Source organism: Danio rerio, chromosome 7, assembly GCF_052040795.2.
Source record: "Danio rerio strain M-AB ecotype USA chromosome 7, GRCz13ab, whole genome shotgun sequence".
NCBI lineage: Eukaryota > Metazoa > Chordata > Actinopteri > Cypriniformes > Danionidae > Danio > Danio rerio.
In genome coordinates, this window is record NC_141027.1 from 75,537,252 (window position 1) to 75,558,088 (window position 20,837).

Consider the following 20,837-nt stretch of genomic DNA (forward strand, 5'->3'; position numbering starts at 1 on the left):
CAAATTACCAGTTGAACACGCTGTAAACGGAAGCTTTCAGCATTCTACCGGAAGACGCTGGTTGCTATGGCGCCCTCCATGCAGCAGCCATGAAAAAGGTCTATAGCTATATAGTTGGTTTTAGATTAAGTAACTCTATTGACTAGAGCCTGACTAGAGTTCAGTGACTGCTAGTTTCAGCGTTTTCATTTATTGTGATTTTGTTTTTCTTTATTTCAGTTAACAAAAATGTTTTTTGACCAATAGTTTTAGTTTTTTGTTAACTAAACGTGCTCCCTCACAGCCATCCCGATGACACGAAGCCTCAGCCAGTTAGGTGAAATGAGAAAGAACCAATACCTCGGTGATAATAGCTTTAGCCAGTTTGACACGCTCCGTCTCCTCGGCGCTCTGTTCCAGGCTGAAAACTTTTGAGAGGGCAAGAGGTTGCCCATCACGGCATAGTACAGCTTGGCAGGTGCCCACGTTGGCCACAGTGAGGCTGAAGTAGCTGCCAGGCTCGGAGGACTCATGATGGATGTAACAGAGCAGAGCAGAGGCACCAAGCTTTTGGCCTGCCATGCCAAGTTTCCTGCAAAAATGATCAACAGATATAAGAGAAATGCATTTAATAGTTACAGCCAAGAATCCAAATTATAAGGTCAGCAGAAGATTTTGTTGTTCTGCACATGTTATATAAGGACAAAGTAATGTACAGTCAAAGCAGTCCCTAATCCCACATGACAAAATACTGTCGTAATTTACATTAAATACTAGTGTTTTTGACCCATTCTATTGTAAAGCATTAGAATGAATCTGTTGTGGTAATCCTATGACTGCTTCGATAACACAACGACTATAGTAAAATAAGCAAATGGCCCAATACTGTAGTTTTCAACATACTACAATACACCACAGTATGCAATACAGTTTATCAGTTCAATATTGTTAATACTACAGTATGCTGCAGAATTCATTAAAAGAGCTGTAATTACTATAATATATACAGCATAATACACATAATATAATATGGTTCAAAAACAATAGTATTTCCTATGGGTCACACTTTACAATAAGGTTTATTAGTTAATGTTATTTATTGCATTCATTAACATGAACAAACAATGAACAATACATTTACTACAGTATTTTTTCATGTTAGTTAACGTTAGTTAATAAATATACTGTAGTTCATTGTTAGTTCATGTTAACTCACGGTGCATTAGCTAATGTTAACAAGCACGGACTTGGATGTTAATAATGCATTAGTAAATGTTTAACTATGATTAATAAATGCTGTACATGTGTTGTTCATGATTAGTTCATGATAGTAAATGCATTAACTAATGAACCTTATTGTAAAGTGTTACCTTACTATGAATACCTGAATCACCTGAATAGGGAAGTCCCAGAGTAAAATGAGAAAATATGATACAAATATGATCGAATATGGAAAAACTGTCTTTACGCTGTTTATCTGTTTTTATATTGTTTGTTTTTGTTTCATTTACACTTGTCTCTTTTATTTCTGTTTATGGAAAGCACTTTGAATTGTCACTGTGTATGAAATGTGCTATATAAATAAACTTGCCTTGCCTAAATTACCATAGTATTATTTTGTGTAAAATGGAAAGTTTTGCATCAATGTGGGGTTTCTTTTGCAATAATGACCCTCTGATAGCACATTATCCCCTACACTTACACAATTATTAGTGTATATTGGATATAATACAAACTAACATTTGGACATAATCTTGAAATGTGAGAAGAACGGATGGTTTTGCATGACTGGTCAATTAGAATTAAAGGTCACCCTTTATTTTAAGGTGTCCTGGTTACAGTGTAACTATTAGTTTAATTACTGAGTACCATTAATTACATGTACTTAATATATATTTAGGATTAGAATGTGGGTTAGGGCAGGGTGCGAACTATGGTGGAGCTAAGCTCCCCTAAGGATTTGGGCTTCCCTGAAAGCAGGAGTCCTAAAAAATATTGACAATGTGTTATTTTGACGTGCAGTTTCAGTATTGTGTAATGTGATTATGGATTATTATGTGGAAAAAGTGCAAAAATATCATTAATTCATGCATGACGGCGATTTACACCTCACTTAAAAAAAAAAAACATAACTACACATGCTATTCTTGTCATGAGCATCAAGGTGTGGGGGCGCTGCAGAGCAAAGTCCAGGCATGTCTATGACTGACAGCCATATGCTTTCATATGGACGCTGAGACACTGCTTATTCATTTTCCGAAACAAATGATGTGACGTTCTGTGTTTCATTTTATTCGTCTCATACAGTACGCCACCACAATGTTCTTTTTAACACTGTGACATTGTTGTAAACATGTTGGACAATTAAGCTGAAAGCAGGGTAAACTTGACAAAATGGAGCCCCTTTCATTTTTGAATTTGCAATTATGATTTACTGGAGTGAAAAGTGAGATCCCATGACATTCTACATTCCTATTTCAAATAAAAAAAAGCATATGCTGTCCTTAATGCCATCATGTTGAACTTATAGAGCGGATAGAAATTGATAGGCTACATGACAAGGTTATTTATTTTTTTGTTAAGTGAAACATATTTGTGTTTGTTGATTTTATATCCATGAATGTATTCCTCTCACAGAAGCACTGCAGGTAAAATTAGACAACAATGCTCTGCTGTTTAGGCTGATGTTGTTTGTGCACTTAAAAATGAATCCCTCAAAATATATTATATTAGTCACAATTATATTAAGATTTGTTTTATATTTATTGATTTTTTTCGTTTATACACTGCTGTTTAAAGACAGGGATCCTGTGTCTTATATAGCTTACATCATTGTGGCTAGGGACTGAAAAAGTGGGCTTCCCCAAAGCCCACAGTAGTTCAAACACTGGGTTAGGGTTAGTTGCATGTAATTACGCAACTACTATAATAAGTACCAGGGATCAAGCATGTTTTTAGTACTAAAATTCAAGGACTTTTCCAAAACTTTCAGGTTAATAAATGTTTTATGTAATTTCTACGTACACATGGTAAATAAGAAAAAAATGCACATAAGAACTTATTACAACAAAAAATATGTAACAATATATGTAGTTATTTTATTTTTCATTCATTCATTTTCTTGTCGGCTTTATCCCTTTATTAATATAGGGTCGCCACAGCGGAATGAACCGCCAACTTATCCAGCACATTTATACGCAGCGGATGCCCTTCCAGCCGCAACCCATCTCTGGGAAACATCCACACACACACTCATACTCTGCGGACAATTTAGCCTAGCCAATTCACTTGTACCGCATGTCTTTGGACTGTGGGGGAAACCCACGCGAACGCAGGGAGAACATGCAAACTCCACACAGAAACGCCAACTGAGCCGAGGCTCGAACCAGCGACCTTCTTGCTGTGAGGCAACAGCACTACCTACTGCGCAACTGCTTCACCCTTGTTACAGATTCAGGTAAAATAACAGTGCTGATATTGTTGGATCTCAGTGCTGCATTTGACACTGTCGATCACAGCATACTTCTGGATAGGCTGGAAAACTGGGTTGGGCTGTCTGGCACGGTCCTCAAATGGTTCAGATCTTATCTTGAAGGGAGAGGTTACTATGTCAGTTTAGGTGATCATAGGTCGAGGTGGACACCCATGACATGTGGAGTCCCACAAGGCTCGATTCTGGCACCTCTCCTGTTCAACCTTTACATGCTCCCTCTGAGCCAAATAATGAGAAAGAACCAAATCTCCTACCACAGCTATGCTGATGACACTCAGATCTACCTAGCCTTACTGCCTAATGACTACAGCCCCGTTGACACCCTCTGCCAATGCATTGATGAAATTAAAAATTGGATGTGCCAAAATTTTCTTCAGTTAAACAAAGAGAAAACTGAAGTCATTGCGTTTGGGAACAGAGATGAGGTTCTCAAGGTGAATGCGTACCTTGGCTCTAAAGGTCAAACGACAAAAAAAATAAGGTCAAGAATCTTGGTGTGACTCTGGAGTCAGATCTGAGTTTCAACAGTCATGTCAAAGCAGTCAGTAAATCAGCATACTATCATCTCAAAAATATTGCAAGAATCAGATGCTTTGTTTCTAGTGAAGACTTAGAGAAACTTGTTCATGCTTTTATCAGCAGCAGGGTGGATTACTGTAATGGACTCCTCACTGGCCTTCCCAAAAATACAGTCAGACACTTGCAGCTCATCCAGAACGCTGCAGCCAGAATTCTGACCAGAAGCAGGAAATCAGAGCACATCACACCTGTCCTCAGGTTTTTACACTGGCTGCCAGTTACATTCAGAATAGATTTTAAAGTATTATTACTGGTCTATAAATCACTAAATGGCCTAGGACCTCAATTCATTACAGATATGCTCACTGAATACAAACCTAACAGATCACTCAGATCTTTAGGATCATATAAACTAGAAGTTCCAAGAGTTCAGTCAAGGCAGGGTGAATCTGCCTTCAGCCACTATGCCCCTCACTGCTGGAATCAGCTTCCAGAAATGATCAGATGTGCTCCAACATTAGGCACATTCAAATCAAGACTGAAAACACATCTGTTCAGCTGTGCCTTTGCTGAATGAGCACTGTGCTGCGTCCGACAGATCGCACTATTATGTTTTTCGTTTTCTTTTTCATTCTTTTATAACCTGTTTTAACTCATTTTAATTAGTTTTTATCTGTTTTTAATAATTTTTATTGTCTGCATTTTATGTTCCTAAACTTGTCTTTTTTATTCCTGTTTATGTAAAGCACTTTGAATTGCCACTGTGTATGAAATGTGCTATATAAATAAACTTGCCTTGCCTTGCCTTGTTTATTTTTATATCTGTAAAATCGTTTTTAGAAAAGACTTAAATTTCTCAGGGTTTTTAAAAACATTTTGGGTTTATTTATTTTTCCAAATGTTTTCCACACCTCGGAAAATGACTTAACAAAATTCCCTGACTTTTCCAGGTTTTCCAGGACTGTATGAACCCTGAAGTACACAAACATCAATTACTCCAAAATTTGTATTATCATTATCCATTATCATACAAACCAGCAGATAAATAAATGACTTATAAATAAAAAAAATCAAAGCTAAATCAAACGTCTGAGAGTGTGTGTGTGTGTGTGTGTGTGTGTGTATGCAAAACACACCTATGAGAGGTCAGGAAAGTGTTGCACATGTATACACTGTCCACACTAGAGTGCTGTATCTCCTCTGCCAAAACATCTCCCATGGTGCACTGCAGTAACCTGGAAACTTCCTCATTGCGGTCACCATCGAAAATCCCATAGGCAGCCTCCGTACTGTCCCCGAAGCGATCCACAGCCAGCACAGACACACACAACCTGAAAGCAGGGAAAAAAACAAAACAACAACACCCAACCCAAATGTTACACAGCGTACCATATTGCGTTACAAATACATTTAATGGGGCGGTAATCGATACATCTATATAATGCATACGCAAACTCGGCCTCACTGACAAACGCACAAAAGTTGGCCCCCTTCGGTGCATGAAGGGAGGATGAGATATTTGAGACAGTGCTTTGAAACTGGAGGTAATGCCCTTCACGGGGGAAGCAGAGCACACTGAGGTCACATTAAACATGTAGAAACGAGACGTTTAAGCCTATGGGATTCTGCATTTAAACCAGGCCCCCTGCTGCAAAATCTATCACCAAAATGCTACGATTATTCCGAGAATGCTGTTTTCATGCCATCCCCGTAGTTCATAGATTGAGAATTACTCATCTGGAGTCAAATCACATGGGGTTGGATTTATTACATTAGATACTGTAGTGTTTTTGAATCCTACTATAGTAACGTATTGGAATTATCTGTTGTGGTAGTCCGGTAACATAACAACTATAGTAATATAAGCAAATCGCTACAGAGTGAAAAACTGTGCTGTGATTGGCTATAGAGTGAGAAACAGAGCTGCGATTGGCTATAGAGTAAGAAACAGAGCTGTGATTGGCTAGAGTGAAAAACAGAGCCGTGATTGGCTATAGAATGAGAAACAGAGTTGTGATTGGCTGGAGTGAAAAACAGAGCCGTGATCGGCTATAGAGACAGAAAAAGTGCTGTGATTGGCTACAGAGTGAAAAACAGACCTGTGATTGGCTATAGAGCATAAAGCAGAGCTATGATTGGCTACAGAGTGACAGACAGAGCTGTGATTGGCTACAGAGTGAAAAACAGAGCTGTGATTGGCTGCAGAGTGACAGGCAGAGCTGTGATTGGCTACAGAGTGAAAAACAGAGATATGACTGGCTAGAGAGTGACAGGCTGAGCTGTGATTGGCTACGGAGTGAAAAACAGAGCTGCGATTGGCTACAGAGTGAAAAACAAAGCTGTGATTGGCTGCAGAGTTATAGACAGAGCTGTGGTTGGCTACAGAGTGAAAAACAGGGCTATGATTGGCTACAAAGTGACAGGCAGAGCTGTGATTGGCAACAGAGTGAAAAACAGCTGTGATTGGCTACAGAGTGACAGGCAAAGCTGAGATTGGCAACAGAGTAAAAAACAAGGCTGTGATTGGCTACAGAGTGACAGACAGAGCTGTGGTTGGCTACAAAATGAAAAGCAGAGCTGTGATTGGCTATAGAGTAAAAAACAGAGCTGTGATTGGCTACAAAGTGACTGACAGAGCTGAGCTAACATGCTTAACCACGCCCCTCCAGCTGTCAGTTTCGACAACAAACAGAAATGGTGAGGGGGAGGAGTCTGTTAGGTTGTTATAACTCTCCCGAAACTCTTTCTAAATGAAATGCCTACTTTACTACATCCAATCAGCTTGCAGTTGGAAAAACAAGCCACGCCCACTGTTTTCTCATTTAATATTCCGTTTCGTTAGAAACTGCCTCATAATATGAAAAATAAATTGATCGCAGCCTTCAGTTTATGCAGACTTTAAATGTTTCATCCAGTTTTGTGCATTAAATCTCATCTTTATTTGGAAGCACAGCTACTGTCAGGCACCCTCAATTGTTTCTATTTCTGAGACTCGAGATCCTCACTTGTTCCTCTGGCCACACATCTCAGCGTAACCATGATCCCACAGGGTGGACGAGGCCTGTGCGTCTCCTGCGCTCACAGTGGGCTTCTGGTCCAGCTTCAAAGTGCTGATGTGACTGGAAAAGAGGAGGACACGGAGAGATGGCAGAGAAATAAAAGAGCAATTAACCGCCGCTGTCCGAGTGTGTGAAAGCATCTTGATATTCGTCAACTGTTTAATGAGTGGAGATTTCTGTGTCTCACCTGAAGAGGTTGAGTGTTTTATGCTCTAACATGAGGCTGCTGTTGCCCGTCAGGTCCAGCTCCTGCAGGGTGGACGGCAGAGAGTCTGGCAGCAGGATTTCGGTCTGCTCATTACAGCTCACGTCCACCAGCTGCACAATGCACAAGGTACAATAGAGAATATTCAAACATCACTCAATCACCTCACTCACTTTTCTTTGGCTTTTCTATTAGAGGGGTAGGGTGGGGGTGTTCACGACAATTTTTCAATATAATGTATATAAATTGGTTATTAATATATTTATTGTCAAATGCAACTATTTATTTAAAATACAAATTTCATTTATTCATTCATTTTCTTTTCGGCTTAGGCCCTTTAATAATCAGGTGTCGGCAAAGCGGAATGAACCGACAACTTATCTAGCATGTGTTTTACGCAGCAGATGCCCACCCAGCCACAACCGAACACTGGGAAACATCCATACACACACACACACACACACACACACACACACACACACACACACACACACACACACACACACACACACACAACAGACAACTTAGCTTATTCAATTCACCTATAGCGCATGTGTTTGGACTGTTGGGGATACCGAAGCACCCAGAGGAAACCCACTCGAACACGGGGAGAACATGCAAACTCCACACAGAAATGCCAACTGACCCAGCCGGGGCTTGAACCAGTGACCTTCTTGCTGTGAGGCGATCGTGCTACCCAATGCACCAACGTGACACCCTTAGGCCAAATAAATGTTTTATTTTGTTTTATTTTATTAACACTTTAATTTGATTTATTTTTGATTTTTTATTCATCATTATTAATTCATTATACTTAATATTTTTTTTATTTTTGTTTAAATTTCTGTTTTATTTATTTTATTCTTTTCTATTCGATATTTATTTATTCTTTTCCTTTTTGTTTTATTTTATTTTATTAATACTTTAAATTATATTTAATTTTTATTTATTATCATTATTATTTTGTTATAATTATTACGTTTTTATTTTTGCTTAAATTTCTATTTAATTTATTTATTTTATTTATTCTTTTCTATTTTATTTATTTATTCTTTTCCTTTTTATTTTATTCTATTTCATTCTGTTTTTATTTTACTTTAATTTTGACGCCTAAAAACACAAGTTATGATACTAAATATAAAAAGTCTTAGAAAAAATATATGAATAAATATCTAAACAAATACAAATGTTAAAAAAATATATAAATACGCAGTAAAAAATTATTGGTGCCTTCAATTTTTTCGTTGATTAAAATGAGCTTTTCTAGTCATCTCAACTCACATCAATCATTCATTCATTCATTCATTTATTTTCTTTTCAGCTTAGTCCCAGGGGGGACCCTCCAGCTGTCAGTTTAGACAACAAACAGAAAATAGTGAGGAGGAGGAGTCTGTTATGTTGTAATAAAAATCCTTTTCTAGATCTTTCTCAATGAAACGCCTACTTTACTACATCCAATCAGCTGGCAGTAGAAAAAAACAAGCCACACCCACAGTTTTCTCATTTAATATTCCGTTTCTCTACGAATTATGTCAAAAAAAAAAAACAATCGCACCTTCCTCTTCATACACACATTAAGACCATTACAGTATTTACACCCAGGCTTTCACCATGTTTCCCCCCACACTGACCTTGATCTCGGGCAGGCTGAGGACCTCTGGGAACACACTGATGTGGTTGGAGTGGGCGATGAGGCTGTGCAGTCTCTTACAGCTGGAGACGGTGGACGGGATGCTCTTCAGCTTGTTCCCGCTCACGTTCAGCTCCTCCAGGACCTCCAGCTTACTGAGTTTGCTGAAAACATGACAAGAGGCCATTAGGAGTCTCAGGGCGTACTCACACTATGTACAGTTGCCTTGAACCGGGCCGAAGCACGCTGGTCCCCCCTCCCATCTCTCCGCACTCACATTACATTAGAGCCTGAGCACGCTTGCGTCATCGATGATGCGCTGTACAGTAAAGCGCCCTCGCTCAGCACAGTGGAGATTTCTTTAGATATATTGTTTTTGTCGTTTGATATGCAGTGACACACAGTCAAATATTTCGCCGATCAGATCAGCCAGTTTTAACGCTCATAAACAATCATAAAGCCCTCGTGCTGCAGAAATTAGGAGGTTTGCTGAAGGTGCAGCTGTCATGCAGTGAGGGGTTTGCGTCTTTAATAATCTACCACAGTTTGCGCTCATTGAACAGTAAGAATGATTAATAAATCCATATCAAACAGTCCCTTAAAAGTCACGTCTCGCTTTCAGTTTCAAGCTCAGGCGCACTTTGCACTCAAACCACGCTCTGGCACACCTCTTCCAACCAGGCCAGGGCAGGCCATGTGAACCGTGCCTGAGCCCGATTCAGAACACTCACACTTCTCAAACGATCCGGGAAACGGGCCTGTGCACGGTTCTGATACTATAGTATAAAGCTTGGTTTATACTTCTGCGTGAAGTGACCGGCATAACCCACATCGCAAGTAACGCACGTAGCCGTGCATTTATACTTCTGCGCTGTCTCTGTTGGTCTGCATTAACACTTCTGAAACGCTAGTTGGCAGTGAGGTGTAACTGTTCCTCTGTGTCGAGTTTCTTCGCTGATGTTTTGCTTTTCCTGAGCACTTCCTGAATGTACAAGTGGCTCAAACTCGCTCATTTTGAGGCAGGAACCGGCGGACGTACAACAACTTTAACTATGAGGTAAAAACAAAACAAAACTTTCCATCCGGAGCTCCTTCACGGGACTCCACACTTGTAAACAATTGCTCCATCAGGCTTGCACCATTCGCACGGCTCTCGGTCCTGCCCAGACTCGTCAGCGCTACCAAGCAGACCAATCACAGAGCTTGCGATATGCGTCGTTGCGACGTGTAGTTACAATTTTTTAAAAGGTGCACATCAGCGACGCTGACGGCCATGGCGTAGGGCTATGCGTCAACGCCGTAGCATACGCGTGCGTTTGACACAGAAGTATAAATCAGCCTTAAGTGTGCCCTAAAAGGCCCCTGAAACTCCCAATCTCAGCAGGGTGTTTTCACACCTCTAGTTTGAAAAAAGGAGAGATAGATAGTGACTAGGTTTACATGGACACAAGTCATCGAATTATTTGCCTTAATATTTACAAGACAGTAATATAATTCAGGTGTTTAGACGAGCTGCTTTTTAAATGTTACATTCATGATCCTGTTTTACATGTTACAGCACATAATTTGATTAACATCACTGCGTCACCACGCTAGCCCCTTTTCCTCTGGAGTTTTATGTAATTTCAGGTATTTCATTCTCAATTTGTCAACTTTACCTGCAGTTTGGCACTTTCAGTTTCATTCAGGAACATTTCATGCATGCCCCCGTGACAAACAAGATATTGGATGTGAGGAACTGCTGGAAGAGTGTAGTTTTAATTAAATTTTTGATACCGCATGCCGTATAAGAGAAAAAAAAACCTCTGTATTTCGGTGTTTACATGTTTACATTCGGAGAGCAGCAATTACAGCAGATCTCTCATGTCCAAAATATTGTAGGGATGTTAACATACTGTAAACTTAGAAACTAAATCATTCTGACTAAGGTGTGTCCAAAAACTGAAAGAGTACTGCTGACGATACTAACGAACTTTGCCATCTGAATAAACATAAAGAACATTGATCACACACTTACCAAATGCATAGATACAGAATAATCGACACAAACTGGAACTGCATCTTTTTTTAAAAAAAAAAGAAAGAAGACGAGCCGCAAATCCGGATTTCACCATATCCAGATGCGAAAAGCTCTCTGGGAAAAATATGTTCCTTACAAGCATATTTTTGTCACGTACTGTGATACCACTGTAATTCACTCATATGGGTCCACACGAGATCTGTGCTCTCATCATGGGGAAATGAAAACAAAACCTTTCTTGCGGCAAATTTATAAACGCAACACTGACGCCCTGTGTCTCCAAACAATTCTTTTCTTCCACCTGTTTTAATTACGGTTGGCAACACAACGTGGCATCTCTCTGAACACTGTAACAGGTAAAAACAAGTCTTTGAAGCTATCATGCATATTAATGAAGTTACACCTTTACACAGTAGATTGTGCTGATTGGTTCGAACCAAGTCTTTCTCATGAATTAATGCTGAAAACCGAAAGACATCATGTTGTCCCCATCGGTACAGACAGCCGGTTTCCATGCTGGAATTTACACAAGTATCTCATGGCTGTGACGCAGCTTCAAATTATCTTTAAAAAAATTAGCTCGAAATAACGCAAAAACAACCAATTCTCACTTTTTAGTGAAATATAGGTGTCCTAATAGTGTTTTTAGCAGCGTGGGACACATATACGACTGTCAACATCTCAAAAAATGTGTTTTGGTGTGTCGTGACCCTTTAATAACACCCAGATGCAGGGCTACGACATGTGATTAGAGCTATGTTTTCCGTGGTAATCTAACCAGGGTGCCTACAGCGTTTAACACATCAAAGCTCTTGTGAAATTAAAATTAAAATATTTAGATGTTAGTTTTTTTAATAATTTTTTTAGGGGGTTTTCACCTTCATTTGGAAAGGACAGTAGAGGTTACAGACAGGAAAGTATTGGGAGCAGAGACAAGGGAAGGGGCGGCAAAGAACCTCGAGCCGGGAATCGAACTCTGGTCGCCGTGAGCACCATGGTGCTATCTGTCGGCGCACTTAACCACTGGGCTATCGGCACCAACCAGATGTGAGTTTTGAGGATATCTATAAGCTAGTGTGCTCTAAAACAGTGACAAAATTGTGTTTAGAAGATATAAAACTGATTTAAACATTTAAAGCTTGCAGTTTGTCACTTAAATCCTAAATGGATCATTGATTTTATTCAAGTCACCTCATACTTCGGTTTCTCATCAAATCTTGACCAATCAAATGCTCTCTAGTATCCGACATGCCCCGCCCCCATCAAGATGCTTTGCATTTGCTTTATTGATGCGCTTGAGCTCAACCACTCTCACTGGCAAAGCGGTGATAAAAACAAAATGCTATTGGCTGTATTTTTAAAAGGGGAGGAGCTCCTTTAAGTCCCACCCTCTCTTCGTATTTAAGTTAAAATTCTGAAACATTGAATAAAAAATGCACATTTCAAAGCATTCGACAAATCTAAATTTACAACCTGTATTTTGCTAGAGCACATTGCTATTTTTCGGGTGAACAATTAATCTGTGCAAATTTAAAGAAGGAAAAACTTGGTGTACACCAATACAAGTGCGTGTGGACATCATGTGGCCAACATGTACAGACAAAAGTTTCTTATCAACTATCAAATACACAAATCCTGTCAAAAAATGGAAGTGCTGGAGTGTCTGAAGTCCAGTACCTGGCAGGGAAGGACAGCAGCTGGTTATAAGCCATATGCAGGACCCGCAGGTTCTGGTGTCCGACCAGCAGGGCGGCGCAGTTCTCATTCAGGTTGTTTCCAGTGAGATAGAGCTCCTGCAGGGTGCTGAGGCTCTCCTCTGATTGGCTGCTCGGCGGGATCGTCTCCAGCCCATTGGCCGACACATTCAGACACTTTAAACTAGTAAACAAGGACAGACAAGCTTACAGACAATAGCGGTAATGTTGTTTGTGAAGTAAAAATCTTCTCGAGTACAAGCAGAGCCTCAGTACATCTTTCTGGATTAGAGGCGCTTAATGCTTGACAAGTAAATGAAGCCACAGGAAATGGAAGAGCTGCAGGCTGATGTGCTCATATTACTGAGTCTCACTGAGCGCCATATCCTCCTGTACACATCCATCAGTCTCTGAACACGCATGTCTGATCCTCCACGCAACACATCAACTCATCAGCCACAGCCGGCAGCATTTCTGATAGAATTAGTAATGAAAAAGTATTCAACATTATAAAACAGAGTGTTTGTATTTACTTACCTAAATAAAAATGTACTAAAATGTACTATTTGGCTAATTGTGTGATCTAGGTGTGTTGCTGTGTTAACCCTTGTGTACGGTTCAAATAGACTACCCTTTCGTTATGTTCGGGTGTTGTTTTTGCCCCATTGACTTCCATTATAACCACATTTTTTGATTGCAAAGCCGTGACAGCATATAATCATGCATTCTTTGTGATATCTCAGCACTTTATCACGTCCTCCAACCCATCAGGGGGCGCACATATTGCCCTATACTCCTCAACATTAGATGGCAGTCATAGATATATACACTAGATGTCGCCTGGCCTATTGTTGTCTATTGGACGGAATGCGTCAATAGCGCCGCCATCTTGCTACAGGGTAGTGCTCCTTTGAAATGAATGCGGGACCAAGGTACAGTGGAGGACTGTGGCCATCCAAAGCCAGAGATATACACATATACACATATATCTATGATCGGGAGTTTTCCTGGATGTTGTATGTAATTTTTTTTTTCTAATTACGAAAATTATAATTTTACATCACTTTTCTACATTGATGGATCAGTGACCGCACGGGCATTACTGACAAAAAGCTTGTGTTTGTGTGTACAGAAATGTACTATTCACCCTCCCTGTTAAATTTAATCTAATCATGTCCTGAAACACAGCTTCTCTCCTGCTTTCACTTCTCATACTGACGGAGGGAGCGATTCGTTTGTGAATGAATCCCCCGAACAACTCTTTCACTAACGTTAGCCGACAATAATACAGGTTTCTGGCTGCGCAGCATCTTGTTGTCATATTTCTTTTGCATTTTTTGCTGATTTTATTCAACAAAACTAGCATAAGCCGAGTGTTTAGTGCGAGTTGGAGCTTCTTTGTCTTATGGTGAATGCAGTACGTGACTGTATTAATATCAATAACGTGACCTGATTAGCACACAAGTTCAGAACATACAAAAACAGAAAAAAACTTATTACCTATTAAATGTTCTGCCTTTGTGCTTTGATTTCTTTGTTTGCTCGTTTCTACACCCGTAGACAGCGCTAAAGTCCCGCATCTTCACGTAATAACACTGTGTTGACTAGTGCGGTTGAATGACATTTGTCCTGGAAGCACTGTACCAATGTGGCGGCGCTATTGACGCATGCTCAGGGTCCCTATGCGATATCTAGTGTGTATATCTATGGATGGCAGTAGTGACTCTTGTTCCTCTAAACTCTCCTGTAATCAGCGTAATCACCACCACCTGTTCTTTGCCCTATATAAGACTGCTTTGTATCCTGCTCTGTTAAGTCCTGAACCCAACCTCTTGCTGCCTCGTCCAGTTTCCAGTTAAGTTGTTCTCAAGACTATTTTTCTTGCTATTTTGCTGTTTGATTGTTCTGTGACCCTCGTGTCTATTTTATTTTGTATGTATTTTTAGGAAGCTCGGCTTTCCTATTTTTGTTGTACTTTTTAAACCCTGGCTGTAGAGATATTATCTCTCCCTTTTGTCAAATTCTCTTCAGTAAAGACTATATATATATTTTTTTTAATTAATACGTTGTGGACAAACTTTGTTCCTCCTCTGCTCTCAGGCGACCAGTTGCTGACTTAGCTCATGTAGTAAGAACTACTGCTAACAACACTGTAGACCCGGGTTCGATACCCACTCAGATCATTACATTCTTGATTTGTATTTAAAATATAACATTTTTGTACCTTTACCTTGTTCCACTCAAAGGCTTTTCTGTGTGCTGAATTTTACCAAAGAAACTTCACAGATGAAATGTTGAATGTTGTGTTTAATGTATAGAAACACACATACTGAGCCATCACATGGCAGAACAGCGGTATACAACAGAATGTTTGTGCTAAACATGAAAACAAAACCAAAAAAATTTATTTTATTAGAAAAGTTGGTCACACTTTATAATAACTACACACTATAAATCATTTATTAAGCATTAGCAAATAGTGAACTCATTATCCGTTACGCATTAACTCTACATTAATAAACGTTAGTAAGCAGTTTATAACTGCAGCTACAAATGCTCTATTCTTGACTTATAACCACATTTAAAATGTGTTTAATAATTGTATTTTCATACTTAGTAAATGATTTATTTTTCATTACTAAATTAAGTATCGCATTATTTACAAACCGTTTGTATTTAAGAGTAGATGAGGGTTTTTAGGATCATTCAGAATGAGTAAGTAAATGATTAATAAACTATTGAAATCAATGTTTATATGTCTTATTATTCAGGCATATAGTAATGGTCAACTAATATGTTAATAAATGCTTTATTAACTCAACTTCATGCAGTTTTGTGACCTAATCTAAAGTGACGACTATTCATGCTTTATTAATCCCCTATAAATGACAAATAAAGGCTCAGAATCAAATGAACTAAATCTTTGCAATATTTTCTAAAAAGTGAAATTACTGTAAAGTTTAAACATTGCTGAATAACAGGAGTGTCAAAATACGACAAAACTGGATAAAACAACAATATAATGATTAAACAATGTAATAAAATGTAATCTTTAAACTCTACACTGATTTTATTTTAGATCAGGTTGCAAAGATTTATTTTTCATTTAAAGCACAGTTTTATTTGTGTATCTTTAAATGAACAGGAATGAGTAATGTCATTTTTCCTGTTTAGAATTTAACTGAGCCTTTATTTGTCATTTATAAAGGATTTATAAAGCATGAATGGTCCTCACTTTAGATTAGATCACAAAACTAGGTGAAGTCGAGTTAATAAAGCATTTATTAACATACATAGTAACCATTAATATATGCCTGAATAATAAGACATATAAACGTTGATTTCAATAGTTTATTAATCATTTACTTAATCATTCTGAATGATCCTAAACACCCTCAACTACTCTTAAATACAAACGGTTTGTAAATAATGTGATACTTAATTTAGTAATGAAAAATAAATCATTAACCAAGTATGAAAATACAATCATTAAACACATTTTAAATGTGGTTATAAGTCAAGAATAGAGCATTTGTAGCTGCAGTTATAAACTGCTTACTAACGTTTATTAATGTAGAGTTAATGCTTAACAGATAATGAATTCACTATTTGCTAATGCTTAATAAATGATTTATGGTGTGTAGTTATTATGAAGTGTTACCGAAAAGTTCTACAAAAGTTTCACTGGTGTTAGTAGATGGTTAACAAGCTATGAGCAACTGATCTGTAAAATGTGAGTCAATATATTAGTAACAGAGTGTTAGTTGTTAGCTTATGTCAGGGGTCACCAATCCTGGTCCTGGAGGGCCGGTGTCCCTGCAGGGTTTAGCTCCAACTTGCCTCAACACACCTGCCTGGATGTTTCAAGTATACCTAGTGAGACCTTGATTAGCTTGTTCAGGTGTGTTTGATTAGGGTTGGAGCTCAAATCTGCAGGACACCGGCCCTCCAGGACCGAGATTGGTGACCCCTGGCTTATGTTATGTTATTGGGACATTATTGTAAAGTTGCAACTATTCCTCATTTACTAACAGTTAATAAATGAAGAATAATAGCAACTTTAGGATAACGTCCCAAAACCATATATAAAATATTAACTGATACTCAAGTCTTTAGTAAGTAATTTACTAACAGCTTGTTCATGATCTATTACTAATATATTAGGTATAGTTATAAATCATTAACATACAGTTAACAAATCATTTATAACTTGTTGACTAACAGCTTGTAAGTTATATGTTTGCTATCTATAAGGTACAGGTTTAAATAATTAACAAACCATTAACTATTATTTTAAAAGTCATTTATAACTCATTAACTAACAGTTTGTTAATGATCTATTAAGTAGTTATAACGGAAAGTTATTCTAAAGTGTTGCCAATAACAAAATAGAAAATGTATATTTTTAACTATCTAATTCAGTGGTTCTCAAACTGTGGTACGTGTACCACTAGTGGTACGCAGGCTTCCTTCTAGTGGTACACGGAGGAATCAAATATGTAATATGTACATGCTACATATATTTCAAAATTTATCAAAAAGTATTTATTTATGAATATGGCAGATATTTATATTTAATATATTACATATAACCTATATTTCTGAGGTCCAGACAACATTTTCAGATGTTGATGAATTGGCTACTATATGTTAATACTTTACATTTAAGTACAGCACTTTTCTTTTTATCTTAAGCACATTTTAATTTAAATTTTGACGTTTTTATTTTTTTATTTTTTTACGTAAGCACAGTACAGTGTTAACGTTCAGACTATTTGTGTTTAAAGTGGTTGACAATAATAAATATTCTTAATAATAGAAATTAATCTGCCACGTTTTTGAATTGTGCATAACTGTAGCTGCTTTACTGGGCTTACTTCGCTACTATATTTCAATACTGCTCATTATGGAGGTACTTGGAGAGACATTTATTTTCTAAGGTGGTACTTGATGAAAAAAGTTTGAGGACCACTGATCTAATTGATAGCATTAGTTCGTTAAAAATGCATCGTTTCTGGTAACGGTTAATCTGAGCATTGTAGTCAATGGGGTAAAAACAGCCCCAAACATAACAAAAAGGTAGTAGATTTAAGTGTAATATTGAATCTTTTACATTTTCAAAGCATTTTCCCCAAATAGTTGTCAAAATAAGATTTGTTACCGAAAATCCTCGCATTTGCTAAAACAGAGGAAGTTGTGGTCAAATTAAGCTTCAAAATCACCCCAGAGTGGATGAAAACATCCCCAACAGCACACACTTTCACGAAAAGTACTTTGAGTATTGGTAAACTCTTGTTAGCAATTGAAAAAAAAAAGCAATTCACAGAGATTTCCCTGTTTATATGCGCTACAGGATAAGTGTGTGATGTCTGAAGCTCCTCAGATCAGACAGAGACACAGCTGTGGCCTTCACTGCACACATCAGCAGATAAACTGGAGGAAAAACAGCAGGAGAGGAGCAGCAGGAGAGCGTGACCTACTTTAAGGCCTTGTAGAAGAGGCTCTCGGGCAGCTCTCGTAAGCGGTTGTGCTGCAGGTCGAGGGTCTCCAGGGGGACGTGGTCCAGCAGCTCCGCCAGCCGCTCCAGCCTGTTGTTTCCAGCCAGCAGTTTCCGCAGACTCAGACTGCTGAGGAGCCTGAAATCAAGACGGACGCAAAAGCAGCTTCACCAACAGGTAGAGTTTACAGTTCAGCCGATGAAGAAAACTACATTCAGAAAGAGTGAGAAGTACACAAATATATACACTCGCCGGCGGCCACTTTATTAGGTACACCTTACTAGTACCGGGTTGGATCCGCTTTTGCTTTCAGAACTGCCTTAATCCTTCATGGCTTAAATTCAACAAGGTACTGTAAATAATCCTTAAAGACTTTACTCCATATTGACATGAGAGCATCACACAGTTGGTGGAGAACTGACGGCTGCACATCCATGATGCAAATCTTCTGTTCCACCACATCCCAAAGGTGCTCTATTGCAGTGATTCTCAACTGGTGGGTCACGACTCAAAAATGGGTCGCAGGAACATTTTTAGTGGGTCGTGTGTGGTCAATAAAAGTGGGAGTGTGTGGTCAAAAAAAAAAAAAAAAACGTTAATTTTTTTACTTATTTTGCTAATACCAGACTTTTATTTTGAAACGCACGCGCGACAACCGTACCGTTTGACATGTGAAATTTTGTAGCGCAAGTACGACCTCGAATATGTAAAGTATGGATTTACATATATTAACGAAAAAACTGGCTTAAAATCTCAGTGTGTCTTATGTAGTGAGGTGCTCTAACAAGAGAACATTTAGAAACCAAACTGTTACGTTCAGGAAAATGCACTAGTCAGAAGGATCCAATAGGGTATATGCCGAAGCACGCTAATATGACTTTTAATTTGCCAGTAACCTGGGTTAATCGGTTCCGGCGAACTGTATGCCATTGCAAAATCGGCGCGTTTAAGGTCAGTTTTCTTTAAAAATCAGCGATCTCCACTGGCTGAGTGATATCCCATATAAAGCGGGACTCAGGTTGTACAAGAAGCACTGCATTAAATTACATTTGTCCTGGGAGCACTGTACCAATGTGGCGGCGCTATTGACGCATGCTCAGGGTCCCTATGCGATATCTAGTGTGTATATCTATGAATTTTAATAAGCTAAACTGTTTGCTAATGTATTTGCTGCTAATGTATAGAATTATTTTTCTTTTGTTAATAATAATTTTAAAACATATTACTGACTATTAACTGTTTATTTACAATGAAACAGCTAAAAATGAACATATTTAGTCATTTGGGGATTTTTTAGGGGGGAGGGGAGGGGGGGTGTTGGGGAATCCCTTGTTATGGTGGGCATATCCCTTTTTTTCACATCCCAATGTTGACAAGTATGTTATATATAAGTCTAGGGGTTTTTCTTATGATTTATCAGTCACTCCTTGTGTATGTTAACAAATAAATACAAATTACTTATAATTCCTAAAATTATATTATAGTTCTTAAAAATTTTGGTTGCGGGTTGATGACCATGTAAAAATGTGGGTCCCATGGCCAAACCAGTTGAGAACCACTGCTCTATTGCATTATAGTGGCTGTGGAGGCCAGTTGAGTACAGTGAACTCATTGTCATGTTCAAGAAACCAGTCTGAGATGATGGTACTTTATGACATGGCGTGTTATCCAGCTGGAAGTAGCCATCAGAAGATGGGTACACTCCTGTCATAAAGGGATGGACATGGTCAGCAACAATACTCAGGAGGGTTTCTGCAGGTTTCATCAAGTCAACCAACAACCATGCCACGTTCAAAGTCACTTAAATCCTCTTTCTTCCTCATTCTGATGCTCGGTGTGAACTGCAGCAGATCGTCTTGACCATGTCTACATGTCTTATTTGCATCGAGTTGCAGCCATGTGTTTGGCTGATTAGAAATTTGCATTACGGAGCAGTTGGACAGGTGTACCTAATAAAGTGGCCGGTGAGTGTATAAACATTTATACACAGTATATTATATAAAATGTAACCAACGAGAACAACATGAGGCTGAGTGAATAAAGACAGAACGTCTGTTTTTTTGGTGATCTACTTCTTCAGAATACCAGCACAGCATTTCCACAGTCTCAAACGGGACCCGAACCTAAAGGCGCACACACATTATCTCATTTGTGCACGGCTCAGAGCTCTTTCACATGCAAATGACTGGATGTTAATGTGGAATGAGCTGGAAATGGCGCTTGGAGACAGCGGAGTGTCCTCATCAAGCCTCTGCTGATGAACGTCGGCCTGTTTCTATTCACAGCCACCGTCTGGACACACACACACACACACACACACTTCATGCGCAGCATTCAGAACACACACGGCGGATGAATAAAAAACTGCTGATATTAAAGTTCTGACAAAGAGGAGAAGCAGGACAGACTCTTATAGAGAGAAACACACAGTCTAAACACACACACACACACACACACACACACACACACATATACAGTGAAAAACACACACAAATCACAGATGTGCGCGCGCACACACACACACACATACACACACTCACAGATTAACACACTCACAGAAAGACAGACATACATTAACTCACAGACACACATACACACACAATCACTTAATCACAGGCACACACACTCACAGAAAGACTGACACACTTACGCACACACACAGAAAGACAGACACACTCTCACGCGCACACACACTCACAGAAAGACAGACATACACTAACTCAGAAACACACACACACTC

General features: G+C 38.8%; 1 protein-coding gene across 2 annotated transcripts in view; it reads right to left on the reverse strand.

Annotated features, from left to right (window-relative positions):
- Positions 1 to 20,837, reverse strand: part of phlpp2 (PH domain and leucine rich repeat protein phosphatase 2) — a 105,880-nt gene that overhangs the window by 6,940 nt on the left and 78,103 nt on the right. The window contains exons 1-8 of one of the 2 annotated variants that reach the window (XM_087262244.1): positions 20,086 to 20,416; positions 18,080 to 18,358; positions 12,583 to 12,783; positions 8,887 to 9,049; positions 7,238 to 7,368; positions 6,997 to 7,110; positions 5,128 to 5,322; positions 340 to 571 (exon numbers count right to left, since the gene is read on the reverse strand). In XM_087262244.1, coding sequence (XP_087118370.1) covers positions 340 to 571; positions 5,128 to 5,322; positions 6,997 to 7,110; positions 7,238 to 7,368; positions 8,887 to 9,049; positions 12,583 to 12,617 — 870 coding nt within the window. In that variant the 5' untranslated portion in view covers positions 12,618 to 12,783; positions 18,080 to 18,358; positions 20,086 to 20,416. Of the gene's footprint in view, positions 1 to 339; positions 572 to 5,127; positions 5,323 to 6,996; positions 7,111 to 7,237; positions 7,369 to 8,886; positions 9,050 to 12,582; positions 12,784 to 18,079; positions 18,359 to 20,085; positions 20,417 to 20,837 lie in introns of those variants that run through there. The other variant, XM_087262243.1, reaches the window with a different exon arrangement.